Genomic DNA, 21,493 nt, shown 5'->3' with positions numbered 1-21,493 from the left:
GAGACAAAAATCACATGACCATCTCAGCAGATACATAAAACTCACTTGACCAAATCCAATATGCCTTCATAATAAGAGTCCTAGAAAGAATATGACTGGAGGGAACATACCTCAATACAACACAGGATATATATCATTAACCCACTTCCAACATCATCTTAAATAGGAAATCCTGCTATAATCAAGTAGCGTTGTCCATCCACAAGGCCCACTTTTCTTGAATATACTGCTTAAACCACTAGGTGGAGCAATAAGGCAAGAGAAAGAAATTAAAGATCTAACTATAGGAAAAGAAGTCAAAATATCTTATTTACAGATGATATGGTATTATTCCTAAGAAAACACGAAAATTACATCAGAAAGTTTATAGGACTGATCAACAATTGTAGCAAAGTGGCAAGATCAACTTAAAAATACCAATAGCTTTTTGGTAAGTAAACAACATAAACATCCTGACAAAGTTATCCTAGACATACTCTAAAGACCAAAGATAGCAAACACAATCCCCCTGCAATCAACAGCAACACAAAACTGTGCTGGAGGGGTTTCTATGTCACATTTCAAGATATATTACAGAGTAACAGTACCAAAAGCCACCTGTGCTGCCATAAAACAGATATGTAAACCAATGTCACAAAATAGAAGACCCAAACACAAGTGAACCTAACTACAGCCATATGATATTTGACAAAGATAAGAAAAGCATACACTGGTGAAAAGATAGCACCTTCAACAAGCTAAACTTGGAAAACTAATAGTGCACACACACAGAAGAATGAAATTAGAACTATATCTGTCCCTTGACAAAAAAACCATTAATATCAGATGGATCAAGGATCTAAATGTATAACCTGATGCACTGAAACTGCTAGAAGAAAACATAATCGGTATCCTGTTAGGTATTGGTGGAAGAAAGAAATTTTCTGAATGGTACTCCATTTTCCAAAAAATTAAATACAACAATAGAAAAGTGGACCCTCATAAAACTAAAAAGCTTTTGTATAGCCAAGGTGAGAGCTATTAATTTCAATGACATCATGTTGTTGGCAAAGTAATTGATAAATGAATCAAAAGACCCCAAGAAATAATATTCTAAAAGTCAAATCACTAGTGATTTGTTAATATGTTAATATGTTAATTGCACCAAAATTATGTTCTAAAATATGTAGTACAGAGACACATAGTGGAGCATTGTGCATAGTAGGTGTGGGATACCACCTGTAGTTGCAGCTCTGTGTTGAGCCAGAAGGATCATAAGTTTAAGGCCAGCCTGGACCACATATTAATCCCTTGACTCCAAAGGTCCATGCAAACAAAAACAAAATCAAATAAAAAAAACCCCAGAAATCAGAATTTCAAGTGTATGCAAAGTTTCCAACATTATTTAAGAAAAACATAACACTTACAGTTCTGTAATATTCTTTTTAATGGAGATAACCAAATAGCAGAATGAAAAGTACCATCTGTGGCATTGTGGTATGAGATTGGTGCCATAGGCTCATATATTGAATGCTTGGTCCTAGTCTGGTGGAACCATTTGGGAAAGATGAGAAGGTATGGCCTTTTTGGAGGATGTAAGTCACTGGGGGTGGACTTTGAAGTTTCAAAAGTCACACCATTTGCAGTTAGCACTTTCTCTCTGCTTGCAACTTCCAGATCAGATATGACCTCTCAGCTGCTGCTCAGGTGCCATGGCTACTTGCTGCCTCCATGCGTCCCACCGTGCTGATCATGAACTAAAATTGTCAGCAAACCCTGAATTAAATGCTTGCCTTTGTCATAGTGTCTTCTTACTGAAAAAGAATAGTAAGTAAAACAGCCATCTTTTCAGATATTACAGGATATGTCAGTTAATTTCCTTAAGGCTACCAAGAAGACAGTTATATCAGTGAATGTGTGAATGAGTGAGTGAGTGAGTGAATGAATGAATGAATGAATGAAGAGTGATCTCTGCTTTCAAGGAGGCAAGTTAATAGAAAACTATAATGCACATGTCTGCCTCTTCCGATACCAAGCAAGAAAGCTCAGCTCTATTTCGATCTTTACCACATACCTGAGGACCCAGGAATGGAATTTTGGGGAAATCTTCAATATTTCTCTTCCCCTTGACATGCTGTGTATTTTCTCAACTACTGGACTGAATCTGATTCTTCTTCCTAGAGTTCTGTGATTTATTTCTTCGATCTTTTGGGATTCAATCAGCTTCCCACTGCTGCCTAAAGACTCTCCACATTCTAAGTACCTGTAATTTCCTGAAGCTTTGTCTCCAGAAATTTCTAGTGGTCCAGAAGGAACTACACAGAGGCTCACTTATAACTGGAGAAGGAAGAAACAAAAGTGTGCCCCCCTTTCTGTGAAATTCAGAGATGAACTGGCTCAACAACAGTTGAGCCAACAAATTTCTCCACCCCAAAAATTTTGGTATTACTTTGTTTGTATCTTCTTTTATCAACTGAGGGAGCATGGTGCACCTATTCAGAAGACTGTTGGAACTCCAAACTACATTGGGTGGGAGGCAGAGAGGGAGGAATGGGAAAGAGAACTGGAAAGAAGAAGGAGAAAAGCTGTACCATTCTAATTCATCAGTTTCAATATTGTGGGCTAAAATTTGGACATATCAACTGCTGTGCTTTTCATGAGCAAATTTTGGGACTTTTGGCTCTTCTTCATTCAGCCAATGATTAACTTTACCAGTGGCTAACTTTGCTGTAGAGCTGCATAGAAGAGAACTTTAAAGAACAATGTAAGAATGACTGGTGTTTTTCTTTTTAATTTTATTCTGAAACTCATAACAGAATTTAAAAAATCCTGAGGATTGAGGTAGGGAAAGTCATTAGGACTGTCAGAACTTGGGCATTGTGTATGTGTCAGAAACAGGTTATGAGAAGGAGCTAGCTTTATGTAGCCATATGAACCAGAGAATGATTTTTGTTATCAGGCAATGAAATTGTGTAGAAATCTAAGGAGTTGGTTGCTGGGCATTTATTCTGGGCATACACCTCAATGGGGGCTCTCCAGAGAGATGCACCTGTTCCTGGGTTCTCAGACCTGGAAGATGTTGCTTACATGCTTTTGGCTGTCTTTGTTATGTCTTAAAGACAACCCAAGAGAGTCCTACTGACTTTATGACACCTCTGCCATTTATGGTGGAGCTTCTAACAGCCCCCATACCCTTTAGTGAAGGCTTTTCAACATCTGAGAGACGACCAATGGACCAAAAAAGTGACCACATAGGGAGCTTGATACCTTTGGAATAGACACAGATAATAATAGCAGACAACCCTGGGATGCCCAAGTTTCTACTAAGCTATCTAAGATAAAACTCCTATTACCAAATAGGAATGCTTAAGTTAGAAAAATAAATATTTCTTCCCAGCAGTGTGTGGTGTGTGGTGTGTGGTCTAAATAACTAGTACCTCCTTTACAAGTGAGAAAATGATAAATGCACAACTTTCCCCCATATTTTTCTTTTACTAAAATAGATGTTTTTGCACTATTTTATTGTATCTTTTTGTCTTTCCAGACACTCTGAGATCCTTTCCCCCCTTCCCTCCCATCAGAACTCGCCCTTTTCTGACTCTCTTTAGAAAACAAATATGCAGGAAAAGAATAATAAAAACTAAAATACAATAAAATAATAGAGAACAAGACAAAAATCAGAACAGGACAAAACAAACAAAAGGGCCAAAGAAAAATCAGAAGAAATATACATATATAGACAGACATACACATCCACACACCCAGGAATCCCATAATAACACAAACTAGAAGCATAATAATATGCAAACTACCTGTAGGGTTAAACATTAAAATTTTTTTTCCTGACTAAATGGGACAAAGCCCCTCCAAAGACGCCATTGAGTTCCTTTCATGTTGGCTATCTACTGCTAGCCAGGGGGCCCGTCCTTAAGGGTGGTTAATACCCCTAGTGAAACTCTAGTGAAAAAAGTAATCTTTTGCTTGCAAGTGGTTATCAATTAGAGGCAGGTTCTGGGTGAGAAACTGGAGTTTGTGTGTGCTTCTCCTCGAAGCACTGGAACCGAATCTGGTGCAGGCCTGTGTAGGCCCTGTGTATACTGCCCATCTCTGTGAGTTCATATGTGCACCAGTCCTGCTGTGTTTAGAACGCCTTATTTCCTTAGTGTCCTCCATTCCTTTGGCTCTTATACTCTTTCTCCAGTCTCTTCTGCAAGGTTCTCTGAGCCCCTTGGAGAGGACTTTGACGGAGACATCCCATTTAGGACTGAGTGTTCCAAGCTCTCTCTCACTCTGGGAACACTGTCTTGCTATGAGTCTTGGTATTTGTTCCCATCTACTGTAGGAGGAAGCTTCTTTGATGATGACTGAGCAAGACACCGACTCAGTAACCCCATCTCCTAACTCACTGGCAGAATAACTCCATCTTTCTATACACTGCTAAGAAAGTGCACTCAAGCTGCTTAGCATTGTTTACTCTGTTCTCCAAGGTCCAATGCTGCTGGAGGGTGTGGCCTCTAGAGGCAACAACAAACCATAAAGCAACAAACTTCTCTGTTCCTCATTAGCCCTTTTCCTCATGCTCTTTCTAGCTGCTGTCATGTCTATGCAGGCATGCCCCTGAACTTGACCCTCAGGATTTATAGTAGAATTTTGGACATGGGATTAGCCAGAGTGTTGCTTTGAGAGAGTCTTGCTGGAGTCCTTAACTCCAGGTCTGCAACAGCAACATCACAATTGGTTCCTCTGGGTGCTATGATTTACCAGGTATTTCCTGGATGAGAGAACAGCTAGGAAGATGCTTTATCTGTCCGTTTCCAGGATATAAAAGGCTTTAAAAACCATCCCTGCTTGGTGGTGGTGGCACACACCTTTAATCCCAGCACTAGGGAGGCATAGGCAGGCAGATCTCTGTGAGTTGAAGGTCAGTGAGGTCTACAGAGTTAGATTCAGGACAATCAAGGATACACAAAGAAACTGTCTCAAAACAAAACAGCCCCCCAAACCCAAAACAAACTAACAAAAGCAAGGAAGCAAACAGAAAACCAATTTCTTCAGTTCTCAGGGACTTAAATGCTTGAAAAATCTCTATTTTGCTTTTGGATATGGTGTTTGAGTCTTAGCTTTTATGCATAATTAAAGTGGTGGGCAGCTTAGAAATGGTCTCCCGTCCAGCTCTACTGAGCATAGAGCATCCCTTTTCTGGCTAAACCCTCCCTAACAATCACTGGATCCTAAAATCAGATTAAAGCCTGATTTCAGTAGATCCCTTTGCATACTAATTCCTTAACATGGAACCTGAGAGTTTCTCACAGATATGATGTAGATAGCATCTTTTGCTTCCCTTAATTACTTATAGCATGGATGTTTCAGCTACAGTAAAATATTTGTGTGTTCAAGGAACAAGCCAGGCTGCTTTATGTCGTTGTGCCTTGTTCATACTGCTATACAGGATGTCATTCCCTCATTTACATGGTATATGAAATGGTCTTATTACTACACAGGACTTATTTAGGTAGCCTTATTGATCAGATTCATTCCCTGTAATGGATAGAAGACACAATCTTGCAGCAGAATTCCTGGTTCTGTGGCCCTTACATTCTTTCTGCACATGTTTTCATGATATTCCCCGATCCTTGGTTTAGTGTAGGAGCCGTTTCCCAGAATCACCTGTTCTGCATTTGTACCAGTTGTGACTTTCTGTAAGGACTTCTGTGTGATGCAAAAATAAACTTCTTTAATAAAGAGTGAGAGCAATATGTATCAACAGTTACTCTCTTTAAGTTCATTAAGATGTTTACATTTTCTCTTAACTATTTGAATTCTTTGATGAAACTTACTGCTTTTTAAAGTTCTGTGTGCAGAGATTCAACTAGGTACTTCTCATTGAGAACACTTCTATATGAATGGTGGCTTTGAGGAGAGACATAGTTCTTTGAATTTTGTTTTGTGTTTTGTGATGAGACCTGGACTTCTTTAGTTGGTTATATAACTGATCTATATAGACACAGAAGGCCAGGTTGATGCACAGGGCATGCTACCCCACCCAAACCTAGAGAGTCCAGGACAGGTCTAGGCAGTGATCATTACTTTGATCTGGGTCTTACCAGTTTGTTCAAGGGCCCTTGTTGTAGAACTTAGTGTAAGGATCAGGGAACATGCATGTAGGTTAGGATCAGGTAGACTCACATACCAGGCCTGAGCATAGGATGTGAGGTCCAGAATTGGACTGGAGGGCAAATATGGTACCCCATAGTGCTTCCTAGAGTAAATAATACGTTAAACAATACTGGATAAGGAGACTTATTATATTTAATAATGTAATAATCTTTTAATAGTTGATTGCCACTGGGGATTCAACAGACAAAGACAATACATCATCTGAGGAGCACCAAAGAAACTCAGAAACTTATCTCCTGGAGAAGCCTTCCTTGGACAGCAAGTTCCAAGCAAACTGTGACATGTAGGAAAGTTTTCTTTATGCAGCTTTTTTCATCTTTCTTTATTTCACCCGGAGCTCTCAGATTTTAAGTAAGAGATTCAAGGTTTTCCTATTCACACCCTTTAATGACTGCCAACAATCCAAATAATTTTGATACAAATATACCTAAATGCTTCATAATGTATTATTATAACTCAGATACAGGGTGCCATACATCCTAGACTGTCATTGAACTCACTGTTCAGCTAAGTATAAGTTCTTGATTCTGCTGCCTTCACCTACCAAATGCTGGGGTTACAGGTGTGTGGCACCAGTCTCAGAAGATTTTGAGTTTTTGGAATTCAGAAGAATTTATTTTATATCTTAATGTCTTTTCTACAATGTGGCTACAGTTAGCCCTTAGTAAATATTAGTTAAGTGAATGCATAAATTAAAAAATATAGAGGGCTGGGAATGCAGATTAACAGGAGAGTTCTTGCTATGTCTGTATAAGGAGCTGAGTTGCTAGAAAACACTATGTTCCTATAATTTGCATGTAAGTGGGATCAGAAAACCTACCATATATCTTAAGATTGTCTAAAGTCAATTGTGGTAACAAAGTTTATACCCTACATCTGCAGATTACTTTATAGTTTAAACTTTAAATTGGGGAATAGTTGTAAACTTTTCCTTTATTTGTCCTTTCTCCTGTTGCATCATCATTGCCATTTTTAATGCCAAATGAGAAAATTGGTATGCAGAGATAAAAAGTGATATGAAGGCAGGCAAGCCAAGATAGCTTAGAGCAACCTGGAACTCCTCGCCAAATGTAGCCATATATATAGTACTCCAAGATATACAGTAAATGACTTCTTCCCTAACAACACCTTAGCAACATCTTGCTGGTAACCAAGTGTATACTGAACCATATCCTAAAACTAAAGCTTAACTGCCATAGTTTCAGTTTCTATTGCTGTGAAGAGACACCATGACCATGGCAACTCTAAAAAGGAAAACATTTAATTGGGGCTGGCTTATAGTTTCAGAGATTTAGTTCATTATCATCATGACAGAGCATAGTGACTTATAGGTGCTGGAGACAGAGCTAAGAGTTCTATATCTTGATCAGCAGGCAGCAGAAGGAGACTGTGTACCACACTCGGAGCAGTTCGAGCATATGAGACCTCAAAACCTGCCTCCACAGTGACACACTTACTCTAAGAAGGCCATAACTACTTTAACAAGGAAATATCTTCTAATAGTGCCACTTCAAATAGGCCAAGCATCAAACACATGAGCCTATAGGGGTCATGTCTATTCAAACCACCTTATTCCACTCCCTTCCTCATAGGCGTGTAGCCAAAACATAATACAAAACACATTTAGTCCAACTTAAAAAACTCCCATATTCTATTACAGTCTCAACAATGTTTTTTTTTTAATTTATTTATTAGTTCTAGTTAGGGAACAAGCTTGTTTCACATGTAAGTCCCTTCTTCCTCTCCCTCCCCTCACCCCCATCCCTCCTCCCCCACTCCCAACCTACCCCCCACCCCATCCACCCACCACTCCCCAGGCAGGGTAGAGCCCTCAATAGGGGCTCTGCAAAGTCCACCAAATCTTCCTGTGCTGGTCCTGGGCCCTTCCCCTTGTGTCCAGGGCCAGAGTGTAACCCTTCATGTGGGATGGGCTCTCAAAGTCCCTTCTTGCACCAGGGAAAAATACTAATCCATCACCAGAGGCTCCCTGGAGTGCAGAGGCCTCCTTATTGACATCCATGTTCAGGGGTCTGGATCAGTAATGTACTGGTCTCCCTGACAGCATCTGGGGTCGATGTGCTCTCCCTTGTTCAGGCCAATTGTTCCTGTGGGTTTCTCCAACCTGGTACAGACCCCTTCGCTCTTCATTCCTCCCTCTCTTCAACTAAATTCCTGATTTCAGCTCAGTGTATATCTGTGGATGTCTGTCTCTGCTTCCATCAGCCACTGGATGAGGGCTCTAGGATGGCATAAAGAGAAGTCATCAATCTCATTTTAGGGGAAGGGCTTTTAGGTTATCCTCTCCACCATTGCCTGGATTGTCAGATCGTGTCATCCTTGTAGGTCTCTGGAGATCTCCCTGGTTCCAGATCTCTTCTCGGACCTATAGTGGCTCTCAACAATATTTAAAAGTCAAAAGTATTAACTCTGTCTTGAAGAAAAAAGTCAAAGTATCTTCTGATATTCATGTTATCTCTTATCTGTAATCTCCTGTAAAATTACATAAAAAACCAGATCATATAACTCTAACATATAGTGTCACAGGATATACATTACCTGTGGAGGAAATGGAGGAAATGGAGGAAAAGGAGGATAGTGAGAAAATACTGGACCGAAGCAAGACCAAAAATCAGCTGGGAAAACTCCAAGCTTTGCATCTCCATGTCTGATGTCAAAGTGCTCTTTAGATCTCTATCTCCTTTCTGATTTGTTGATTGCAGCACACTTCTTTCTCTTGGACTGTTTCTAGTCCCTGCTAGCAGCTTTCCTCGGCAGGCATCTCATGGAATGACATTGCTAATATATTGGAGTCTCCAAGGCAATCCAGTATTCACCTTCATGGCTTCACACAATGGACTCTCTTGGCTTCCATATAGTGACATCTCTGAAACATGCCTGCCTTCATCGGCTTTTCTTAGTCAGGGAGGGATCTTCTATAGCCCCTTTATTATATTCTTGACTCTAAAGCCAGAACTATATGGCCAAAGCTGCCAAGTTCTGTTGTGTACTAGGGCTGAAACATGATCCTCATATTCAATTACATCTTCATCAGCTGTCTGTTTTTTTATGGTTTCATTCCCTTCCTAAACTTAGCTGTTCTGGAATTTGCTATCAGGCTGGCCTGGAACTCAAACATCTGCATGTCTCCCTCTCCTGAGTGCTGGGATTAAAGGCATGTACCTCCACACCTGGACCTAAACTATTCTTTAATTCCTTTTCACAAGTTAGAAGCTTAGCTGGGAGGGGGGGTTCTTGCCTTGAGGTCACCATTCGTTTTATTCCATTTAGTATCAGTTTTTATATTAATCTGTTTATCTCCTTGGACAGAGGACTTAGCTCAATTTCTATTCTTGGTAACCAATTTTTCCTCAAATTATACATTTATAGTTTTTCCTTTCTCGGTTTTCTCATTTTCATTATTTATCTTTGTAAGAGTTACCAATAATAACCACATGATAGAGTCAATACTAGTCTCTTTTGAGACTTTCTCTACCATGGGATTTAATCCAAAACTCTTCACTTTAGTCTCAGGCAGAATTTTAAGACAAGAGTAAAAACAGTCACATTTCCACCTAAAATATCACAAGAATAATCTTTAGGCAACTTACTAAAATTCTGTTCTATTATAACCTTTTGAGCCAGACCCCCACGGTTCAAATCACCTCCAACACCTCCGTCTTCCACACTCTTACAAGTATGGCACATTAAGCAGTGCTTAAAGCAGTCCACTGCTTTACTAATCCAAACTTCCAAAGTCCAAATTTCAAACTTCTCCAAACAAAAATATGGTCAGGCCTATCACAGCCATACCCTAGTTCATGGCACCAATTTCTAGCTTAGTTTAAGTTTCTTTTGCCGTGAAGCGAAAATATGATCATAAAAACTCATATAAAGGAAAACATTGGGGCTGGCAAATAGTTTCAGAAGGTTATCCCATCATCATCATGGTGAGGCATCGTGGCATGCAGGCAGACACAGTGCTGGAGAAGGAGCTCAGTGTTCTGCATCTTGAACCACAGGCATCACAAGGAGACTGTGCACCACACTGGGACTAGCTCAAGCATAGGAGAACTCAAAGCCCATCACCACAGTGACACACTTCCTCCAACAAGACCACATTTCCTAATAGTGCTGCTCCATATAGACCAAGCATTCGAAACGTAAGTCTATGGTGACTATACCTATTCAAACCACCACAATGACAAAGACTGAACTGGTTTTGGTAATGTGTGCAATTAAAGGCACACTGAATCCCGGTAATGAACTTTTAGAGAAAGTATCCTGTTTACCACCTAAGCAATAGAGGATCACCTAGCCCAAACTTGTCAATCAAAACAGGAAGCTACCCATGCTTTGCTCCTTAGCATCACTTTTGCCTCTTCCTACATCATAAAACAGAGCCCTAAATAGTGATTCAGTGCTTGCTAATAAATCTAATCCAAAGCTTCTTGCTTTCTTGTAGCATATGTGACTTGTATTGTGTCTTTGGTTCTGAATAAAATTACTGCTGTGTGATTTGTCATTACTTCTTTGCACAAATTTTCTCTAAATGAGATGCTAAGAACCAGAAGACACTCAGTTCAAAGAAACCAGTAGTAACAGTACATTAGAAATCGAATAACTAGAATTTTCTGAGCTAGAGCTTCATGGTTTTGAACATAACTCAGTGCACTTTGCATTATAGAACATAGTCTTCCAGCTCTGTCACCTTTGCTACTATTGAGGACACTTCTGGTTAGTGCACTGCCAGTTTTAGATGAAAACTTAGTGGAAATATGGTAGACCATGAACCTCCTTAGTGTTTAGTTGTTAAAATAATTATTCAGTAAATTACTTAAAATATGTGCTTATATTTCAGGGATTATGTTAATAGCATGCCTAAAACAAAATAGACCATTAAAAATACTGTAAGTGTTCTGCTGATATGATGTGCTAATTATGCTACGTAGTCTAAACTTTCCATTTAAATCCAACATCCAGAAATGCAAGGGAAAAATTTGGTAAGGGTAGTTATTGGCAGCCTATTCAATCCATGTAAATAGTAGGTCAATATGCAATTTTGTCAGATTCATGAGTATTTACCCAAAAAAATGCTTTGGAAATATCATACCAAACTCATGTAAGGTCACAAATTTGGAAATTTAGCTTTTTATAATTTTTGGCATTGGTGTTGGCTCAGCAATTCAAAGCATGTACTGACTGCTCTTGCAAAGAATCCAAGTTTGGTTCGCAGCACTAATATCTGACAGCTCAACACGACTGTCTCCAGGGGGATCTGATCTCTCCTCAGGTACCTGTAAGCCAGAACACATACCTACTCATTTAGACCTGTACACATACATGTTCACATAATTAAAATTTAAAAGCTGGCTTCAAATACAATGAGTATTAAAAAATAAAGCCTAGAATTCAAGCAGCTTTTGGGGTCTGTTTCATGGTTTATTGAAGTCACGGTCATGCTTTTGGACGTTTAGAGTCATCAGCATTACAAGATCAGAAAGGAAGGGAAAAGGGGAAAAGGAAACAGAAGTAGGTGTTTCTATCTGCTTTCTTCTCTAGTAACTTGCTAGCAGACATCTGACTTATCCTTGGTCAGAGTCATGTGCTTGGACTCTCCCAATTGTGAAAGCCTTCCAGTTTTCATAGAAGAAGGTGTCAAGTTAGAAGTGGATATTTTGAGTTCAGTTAGCCAGCAGCTGACTGAGATACTTTCCCCACCCATCACAGTCTCCTGTTTTCCTAACACAGTATGTTAAATAAACTTTAAACTATTCTTCCAACAGATTAATATCTTCAGTATGATCCAATTTAGAAATTTTCACATTGGCCTGGTATATGTTAAGTGAGGCTACTCCTCCATTTAGTTGCATCTGGTATGGGAAACCATGAAGAAAGCTAAAGCAGAGTTTTACAACAAAGGGGGTTCATTGCAAGCCAATAAGGATCTGAAATGAAGATTTGTTATACTTAATCTACTTGTAGATATGTGAGAGCTGGCTGTAATGAACTTTTATTGTTCCATAGGAATGCAATACGCCCACTGGCCTTTAAAATTTTTAACGGAAAGAATACGTTTAAAGGTTTAAATTACTAGATCTATTTTGCTTTGATTGGCTACTATATAAGGCTAGACAGAGTCCATCTATAGTAGTACCTAATAGTTCTGCACCATCAATCAAAGTATGTTTCTCCATTTTGTTTCCTGCTTCTACCATTAACTTGTCACTAACCCCCTGCTTTTATTCTTTCTCATGGTGTGTGATGAATTAAACTAGTTAGCTGGCCAGATAGATTATATGAAGCACATTAACACTTAGTGTTTTTGATGGAGTGCTAGGTAAAACAAAGCCATTTCTTACAGGAGACAATTAGGCCTCCTGTTTGCTACACTTCAGACTTTATGGTTCTCCGTTTGTCTGTGTGGGCAGATAATAGCCAAGTAATCATTTTAGTACAGGTGCATTTAATTACTTCCTTTTTTTAAAGAAACTTCTTTTAAATAATAATGATCAGGTCTCTTAGTGGTCAGGGTCCCTGCACCAGGTTTTCTTCTTTCATTGTAATTCTGCTTTTTGGTAGAATGTTGAGAAACTCTGGAGGTGAACTCATTCCTTGGGGCTTATTTCTAAGAGCTGGAGCTCTGGAATTATGAATATATTGGCCAAGAGGTTTTTCTGATTTTCAGTGTTTAGTTGACAAAAATTCCTTGTATTGTTTTCCTTGTATTGTATTGTTTTCTATTCTTTAGAGACTTAGTTATCCCAATCTTTGCTTGGAGGGTTCCCTGGACTAGCATCATGCGCCTCTGTGGATTGTACCAGCCAGATCCTTATACAACCCATGAATTCAGGGACCAGCTTGCTTCTGCTTTACCAAATGGAAGACTGTTGTTGATCCTTAACTGTTTTCTCTTTCTGATAAGGTTTCATCGGCAGGCTGTCAAATTCTGTGAGTTATCCTTGAGACCACCACCAATATTGTCTTGACATTTCCATGAGAAAGGCAGAGTTCTTTTTACTTGAAACTAGCTCTCTGCTATCCTATAAGAGCTTCAGTGACCTTGCTCCATGTCTGTGTAATGCCTGGTATGTAGGCTCTGCCCTCAGCTATTTTTTCTGGTTGTCATTTGAACCCCTGGGGCAGCTGCTGTGCCTCACTATTTCATTAGGATGTAGGAAAAACTGGAGAAGGAGTGAGAGAAAGGCTATCTGTGTTTCTGTGTTGTCCCTGGAGCATGCTGAGAATGTTCTGTTCAGGATCAGAGGCTTCGGGGTGACCTTTTAACCTACTGACTCACTATAGCAAGACAACACTCACCTCTGAATGAAATAAATATCCTAGAGGTTAGCTCATGTTTATCAGGGACAAGATAGGAAGAGTGGAGACTGGGAGGGGACAAGGAGAACTCTGCTATTTTTTGTATATTGAGAGCAAGATATTCATCCTATATATGTAGTTTCCCACAAATTCAGAATATGGTATATGTCAGAGGCAATTGTGCAGATTTCAACTGATAGTGGTGTTATTCCTCTATCAGTGTCTAAGTGGGGGACAGCAGTAGCAGTATCTTCCATGGGAATCAAAACAGGCCTCATTCTAGGATTTTTAAACATACTGGGTGCCTTAGTTTCATCTCAGACTTTAACAATGTCCATAGCCTGGGAAGTGAAATGAGAGAACCTTATATTATCAATCCATTACCATTCACTAGTGTTTATAAGGCACTCTTACTAATTTCCTAAGTGTGGACATCCTGTCTGAACATGTCACTACAAGCAAGGGGCTACCTGAGGTCATAACTATCATTTGGCATTAGGAGTGTATATTATCAGAACTGTTATCTCCTTGTGGCAGCAAGTCCAAGCAAGCTTTATAGATCAAAGATACCTGCTGAAAGAATAGCACTAGCAGCAGCTAGTACCAACTGAGCACTTACTATGTATCTTACATTGTTACTTACATTATTCACAGAGATGTAGAGTTTAACTGTATTTTCAACATCATTGATAAAGAATTCTGGAAATGCCATTAAATAACTATTGCAATTTCCATTTTAAGAGTTTATAGTATGAAATCAATGATATTTTAAGAGATGACTAATTTAAGCGGGTTGATCTGATAGTAATACAACATCTACTTTTTTCAGAGACAGAATTATTCTTTGATTTAGGTGTCTTCATGAGCCGTTTAAGTGCTGAAACAAAGGTTTAAAGAAATTGCTAGAGTAGAAGTTTCAGTAAAGAAAGACTAACTGCTCAGGATTGTAAAGTGATAGGAATTTTGGAATCATCTACCACCTTGAGATGGTGGAAGGGCCTAGAAGAGATGAGTTAGAAAAGGAGGAATGGGATAGGGGTCCAGTGACACAGTGTATGGTTAGGATCATTAAGTCATTGAAACTTCCTCGTGGAGAGGAAAATGAATGAATCCTTTCTCACTCTAATATGAGGTTTTTCTTGGTTTGTTGCTGTTAACCCCAAGCTGTAAATACAGGTTGATATTCGGTGGCTATAGGTGGCTATAGGCACTTTAACAGTGAGGGGTGAGGTGCGGAATCAGGATTTTAGGCAGGTATTGTCACTGAGCCAGAGCTTGGAGGCTTCCACATTAAATTGCAGCAAATGAATGAACTGAATATTTTGTTAATTTGGAAACTGGTGTGAGTTCCCTTAACTTCCTTTCCCAGTGTGTTCAGGAGAAGTGAATCAGGTAAGAGAGAAGAGGAAGAGGGGTAGCTCCTGCAATTACTACTTTCTAATATTGAGGATGTTTATCTCAAAGCAATAGTAAGCATTGGTGTAGCTGGCACTAAACAAGCAGACATATTAACTCACATATGTCTTAGCCAGGTAGTCTAAGAAGCATATCCTTTATGGTTGTTAGACTGACTCATTGACTAAGACATGCTTTAAAGTATGTAAAACCTTTTACTCCTGTCCACTATGTTTAGGCTTGGGGTGGAAAGAGTTACATCAAGAGATATAAAAAATACCTTCTATTCTAGGGGATCTTCTGGAAGGAAAGTAACTTTATGGAGAATTTCTGAGTAGGATTTTTTAAAAATTGAGTCTCATTGACCAAGATATAGTCATCTATAAACAAATAAAAAGTTAAGCATATCCACAGAGCTAGGGTTGGGTCAACTTCCTCTGAATAATGTGACTGTGAATAGTTCATGGAGAAATCTTAAAACAGAATGGATTTGGGTAGAACAATGAAAATGTAGTTCTTACAAAATGTTACTGTTGTATGTCTATCCCTACAAATAAAGCTGTAGTACTCTTTTGTATTTATCTGTTTATTTATTTATCTCTGTTATTACACAAATAAAAGTGCAAGGTGAGGTATGGCTCTCCTACACAATAGAATACTATGCAAATACTAAATGAATGAGGATTGAACCCACGTGTGGAGCGAATATAGTTTTCAGTACTATGATTAACTTTAAATAGCAAGGTATAGAGTAGTGCATATATAAAAGGATGAAAAATATTTGTAGACATAAACCGCAGACACATAAAGTATCCTTATTAGGCATTGTTCCATAGATTTGAATTTTGAACCATGTGAATTAAAACAAGGGATTGATCTTTGCAAATTAAAATTAAGAAAAAGTAATTTCTTTTGTGTGTCATGAAGGTGGTTAACTGCATCAAGAAGTTTCAGGCTGAAATTACTTCAATGACATTTAAAACTCAGTAACACGGACATATGTTGCAGGATACATGTATCATTTTGCTGGATAAGATCAACAAAAATATTTTAAATTGTTAATGTTATGAGAAACCAATATTTCATTTTTAAATTCCTATATGTAAGGCTCAGGGAACATTGTGGAAGAGGGTTCTGAAAGACTGTAGGAGCCAGAGCATCAGGGAGTTTGCTGTGAGATTGTGTCTCCTAGCAATATCAGAAGCTACACCCATAGCATTTCAAAAACATGACTGCTTAACATGAGTTGAACAAGGACTACCAAGGTAGACATGCCAAAGAGGATGGGGGAAAGCCAGTGAGGTTTCAGCCACAGACCAAGAACTACAAGCAACTAAGCAATGCTGAGAGAGGGAGAAAGTCTTCTCCAGGGAAGAGCACAGCAATTGGTTATCCAGAACCAAAGAGTCAGCCCTGAAAACTTACCTACAAATGACATCATGCAGACTGGAAAGGTTAAATTTATAAAAGTTAATTAATGAAAAAAGAGGTCACAAATTTGAAAGAAAGCAAGATGAGTCCATCAGAAGATAGAAGGGAAGGGAGAAATTGTATAATTATATTATAACCTCAAAAATAAAATAAAAATTTTCATTAAAAGTATTATTAAAAAAGTATTTAATACAAGATATTTGATTATATTTCTAGCACTTACATAGTCCCCAACTCCTTACCATCAAATTCCATGTTGTTTCACTCAAAAAACCAAAACCAAGTAAGTTTATAAGACCAAAACATTCCAAACCAAAGAAAAAGTCCACAAAACTAAACCAAACCAAACCAAAGACAGAATTTGCTTTGTGTTGGCCAACTATTGGTTATAGGGTCTTCTGTGGAGTCTGTTTACTATAGCAAGTGGTACTCTATTGGAGAATATTGATTTCCCTTTTCCCAGAAGTTATCTGTTAGAAATAGCTTCTGGGATAGGATTGAGACTTTGTGCTCACTTCCCCTTCTAGTGTTGATATTTCATCTGGTTTGAAATTGGGCAGGTCTTATGCATGCATCCTTCCGTGGTCTCTGTCAGTTAATTTGTGTGTCAGTCCTATTGTGTCTGGAAGACATTATTTCCTTGGAGCCATCCATCACCTCTGTCTCTTACTGGACTTCTGTCTCCTTTTCTACATAGATCCCAGTGGCTTGAGGATATCTGCACATCATCCAGTTTTGAATATCTTTCCCAATACAATCTACGGCAAGAAGATATTTCTCTGATGAGGGCTGAGTGATGCTCTGAGTTATGCATCTAGCACTGTGTAATTAAGAGTCATTGCTTTGTTCATTTAGCTTTGCTTGAGGAAGTATATTATTGGGAGTGGGCTTTGGGAGTTTTGTATACTCACCCCTTTCCAGTTCTCAGTTTCCTGTGAGTGGATTAGGATGTTACCTCTCAATTTCTTTCTACTGATCTTTGCTGCTGTGCCTCTCTTACCACATCTGGAACCATAAGACAAAATAAGTTATAATGTCTGTAACTTACTTTTGGTCATGATTATTTATAATAGCAATGATGATGAAACTAACACTGTAGGAAAGGGTTGTTATTACAGAATGCACAAGACAAAGGGAAGCACACAAAAATATTTTATTGAAATAAAAATGTAAAAGGGGAAATGATTAATAAAACATAGACTCAGAAACTAACTTGAAAGTTCTCATTGTAAATGGACTGAGGTATATATGATATATTATTATTCATGAATTTATACCGATAACCTCTCTGGTGTACTAGAGAAATGGTCAATTATTCTAAAATGGATAAATAAACAGCAAAATTCCAGTCTTTTACTTGTTTTAAGGTACTAGTTATACAGGAAAGACAACTAAGAATTTGACCAAAAATTTTCCTTATAGGAAAATTCCTTGGGATAAATGAAGAGAAAAATGATAGATTGAGAAAATCAATGTCTCAACACTTAATGAGATAATTGATCTAAGCAATTAAGTTCAAAACCTGCTAAGCGAGTTAGTTGAAAAGCTGATAGGGAACTTTATAATGGATGCTCAGGAAGGCAACACCTGAATTCCTTGATCAATAATAACAGCAGGCAGTGTGCATCTCCTGATACACTATAACAGGAAGGCTAGAATACCATTTTATGAAATCTTCTAGGCACAAAACTGAACCTAAATAAAATCCAACCTTGTAGGGCACAGGAATCATGAAACATATTTTGGGGGTAGTCTAATTATTCTTGAAAAATATATGAAACAACAGAAACTATTTTAACAATGAAATTAGATGACATTGAGGAATTATCAACTTTTCAGACATGGTAATAAGATGTTGATTTTAGAGGCTTCAATGTTTTGTAGTTACATAATGATATATTTAAATTAGAAGTAATATTGAGTCTGGGATTTGTTTCAAAATAATGCAGTATATATGTGGAAACAGAGAGTAAGATTACAGATTGAAAATTCTAATTATGAATTGTTAGTGAAGCTAAGTGATATGTAATGGACACCCACTCTTAAATTCCTTTTTGCTATATTTGATGCTGTTTATAATAAAATTTTTGTAAAGTAAAGAATCAGTTACATTCAGTGTGATTATTAATAAAGACATCAAAAACAAGAGGCAGTCATTTCCTCTTACCCAACAGTGTGGAGGTGTTGGGGGAACACCCTCCATGTGCAATGGCATCATAGAAAAACCCAACCAATAGATCCTATTTCTGGGTCAGAAGTAATTTTGTTTGTTCATGGGCAGGGGTGGGGGAAGGTGGGTAACCCCATATGAGTAATTGGTCACCCAGTGTCTTACACACCCTTATGTTTGTGTAGATGTTCAGTATAACCCAGAGACCCACTGGGAGTAGATGGTCTGAGGGTCAAAGCTGAGAACATTGATCCATAAAGCAGCACTTACAACTGACCAAAACACAACTATTCAACATGGAGGCAGAGGTTGATAAGCTGGAGCTGATGTTCCAGAAAGCTGATTCTGATTTGGATTACATTCAATATAGGCTAGAATATGAAATCAAGACTAATAAACCAGATTCATCAGGAGAGAAAAATGAAGTTGCACTTTTAAAGGAATTATCAGCAATAAAGTATCGATATGAAGCTTTGTGTGCATGCTTTAAGCCACTTTCTATTGAGCAAAAAGAGAACAACAGCTGCAGTTGTGCTACTCTGAGCAAGACAATGACCATGATTCAAGAACTACAAAAACAGACAGGCCTGGAGCTAATTCTACTGACTGAAGAAGAGAAAGCGGTGACAGAGCAGTTAAAATCTCACATGCCGGACTTATAAAGACATGGAATTTTAAAAGGGAACTCTAATGGAGGAAAGATCAATTTGAAAGAGATTCAGCATGATGTCGTATTGATGTCATTAATCTATCAAGGGGTTGAGGCTGATAAGAAGATTGAGATTTTCCTTGATCATGATGCTTTTAATATGAGAGGAAATTGTAAAAATGATAGATATCATATGACTAAAGGCCAAGAAGGATGAAATGGGAATAAAAAAAATTAAATAAAAAAAACTAACCAAAGCACATATTCCCTAGCTAGTACAAATAGACAATGTTCAGGACAAAGAAAATAACTCCAGAAAAAATATGTAAATGAAAACATGTTTGCCTGTTTGGAGATAAACTGCCATTTGGTATTCAAAACCAGCTTTATTAGTGAATGAAGTGACTAAATAGTTACTAATTAATAAAGTAATTAGTTAACTACTAATGAATAAAGTAACTAGTTACTTTCAAGTATTTGGAAAAATGGGGAGAAATATTTGCTGTCTCCCAACTTGTTTACTTTACACATTTAGCAAAGTCCTTGGTCATGATGTCTCTCCCCAGCAATAGAAATATAACTAAGATGGCTCACATGCCTGTTTTGGGGTACAGTACAATATTGTTATTACTATAGATCTATAATATATTTTGGAATTTAGAATATCAATCCTACCATATTCATTTTGGTCATGACTGCTTTGTCTATCTGAGCTCTTTTCTGGTTCCATATGAATTTAAGGACTTGGAAAATTTCTGTGAAATTTTCCTAACCTTGTATGTATGTAGATTGGAAATTAATTGAGTCATCAATTAGAAGGAACAGACCCAGCAGAAATTATAGTACCTCTTAATAAGGATGAATTTGTCAAGTTATGGGCAGAAAGGGAACCCTGGCAAAGAGTTTGCAGTAATTTTTTTGGGAGAGATTAACAACTATTATCCCAAATGCAATAGAATTCAATTCAAAATGAGAACTATCTGGATCCTCCCTTGAATTGTATGGGAAATATCAATATCAGGAGCTCCTAAATTCTGTATTGATGCAAACAGAAAATGCAGGTTACAAATCAGAAAATTTAAGTAAAGTGAATCTAAGTCCTTATAATTCTGTTCAAAAGCCAGAATTATATCCTATTCTCATGGATCACAATATGCAGAAAGAGTTGTTTTTCATATTGAAACCACTGAATTCATACCAGATGATACAAAATTAACTTTATTATTTATTTATTCAACTAGAAAACATAACCAGGAATAGGAATCATATATATATATATATATATATATATATATATATATATATATATATATCCATCCAATCCCATCCAGGTCTGCCAGGCCCTCTAGCACAAGATAATGATGAAATTGATCAACTATTGACAGGAAATGTGCTAAAGGCTTCAGAATTTCATAGAAAACACCACGTCAGTAGCAAAGGTTTAAAAAAAATTCCATCCCTTGATAACTAGCCAAGGAAATTATAAGAAAATGTGCTTATTCTTGTTTGTTTTTGATTTGTTGTTGGTAGTGGTATTGTATGTGGATTTACCCTGCTTTTTCTTTCGTATTTTGGTAATGCGGGGTTATTTTTACCTACGTTTTTGTGAGTGTAGTTAAAGTCCTTAGGTTGGAGTTTTCCTTCTAGTAATTTCTGCAGGGCTGTATTAGTGAGTATGTATTGTTTTAACCTGGTTTTGTTGTGGAATATCTTGTTTTCTCCATCTATATTTATTGAAAGCTTTGCTGGGCATCAGTGGTCTTTTAGTATTTGTAGAATATCTATCCAGGGCCTTCTGGCTTTCAGTGTTTCCATGTAGAATTTAGGTGTAATTCTGATTAGTTTGCCTTTATATGCTACTTGGCCTTTTCCTTAGCTGCTCTTAATATTCTTTCTTTATTCTGTATGTTTGTTGTCTTATTATGTGAGGAGGGGACTTTTTTGTGGTCCACTGTATTTGGTGTTCTGTAGGCTTCTTGTACTTTCATTGGCATATCTTTCTTTAGCTTGGGAAGTTTACTTCTATGATTGTGTTGAATATATTTTCTGCACCTTTGAGTTGGGTTTCTTCACCTTCTTCTATAACTATTATTCTTAGGTTTGGTCTTTTCACGATGTCCCATATTTCCTGGATTTTTTTTGTGTTAGGATTTGTTGGATTTAAGATTTTCTTTGCTTGATAAATTGGTTTCTCCCAATATATCTTTAACACCCGAGATCCTCTCTTCCATCTCTTATATTCTGTTGGTTATGCTTGCATATATAGTTCCTTATCATTTACCCTATTTTTTCTGTTGTTGGATGTGTTCTTATATTGCCATCTTCCCACCTCTTCTTCCAGTGGTTGCAGGTGTTGTCTCTTCCTCTTCTGGTGT

At 37.8% G+C, this 21,493-nt stretch overlaps 1 protein-coding gene across 1 annotated transcript; it reads left to right on the top strand.

Annotated features, from left to right (window-relative positions):
- The first annotated feature begins 18,765 nt into the window (after positions 1 to 18,765).
- LOC100770526 (spindle and kinetochore-associated protein 2) lies at positions 18,766 to 19,170 on the top strand. Its single transcript, XM_027400226.1, has one exon. It carries the CDS (start codon positions 18,766 to 18,768, stop codon positions 19,129 to 19,131), a length of 366 nt encoding a protein of 121 aa, XP_027256027.1. The 3' UTR covers positions 19,132 to 19,170.
- The last annotated feature ends 2,323 nt before the right edge of the window (positions 19,171 to 21,493 follow it).

This window comes from Cricetulus griseus, chromosome 2, assembly GCF_003668045.3.
Source record: "Cricetulus griseus strain 17A/GY chromosome 2, alternate assembly CriGri-PICRH-1.0, whole genome shotgun sequence".
Taxonomy (NCBI): Eukaryota; Metazoa; Chordata; class Mammalia; order Rodentia; family Cricetidae; genus Cricetulus; species Cricetulus griseus.
The sequence above is the reverse complement of the archived record's forward strand: the minus strand, read 5'-3'. Positions and strand labels throughout refer to the sequence as shown.

Coding starts and splice junctions, on each gene's coding strand:
- LOC100770526 (XM_027400226.1), top strand. CDS start 18,766: ATGGAGGCAGAGGTTGATAAGCTGGAGCTGATGTTCCAGAAAGCTGAT.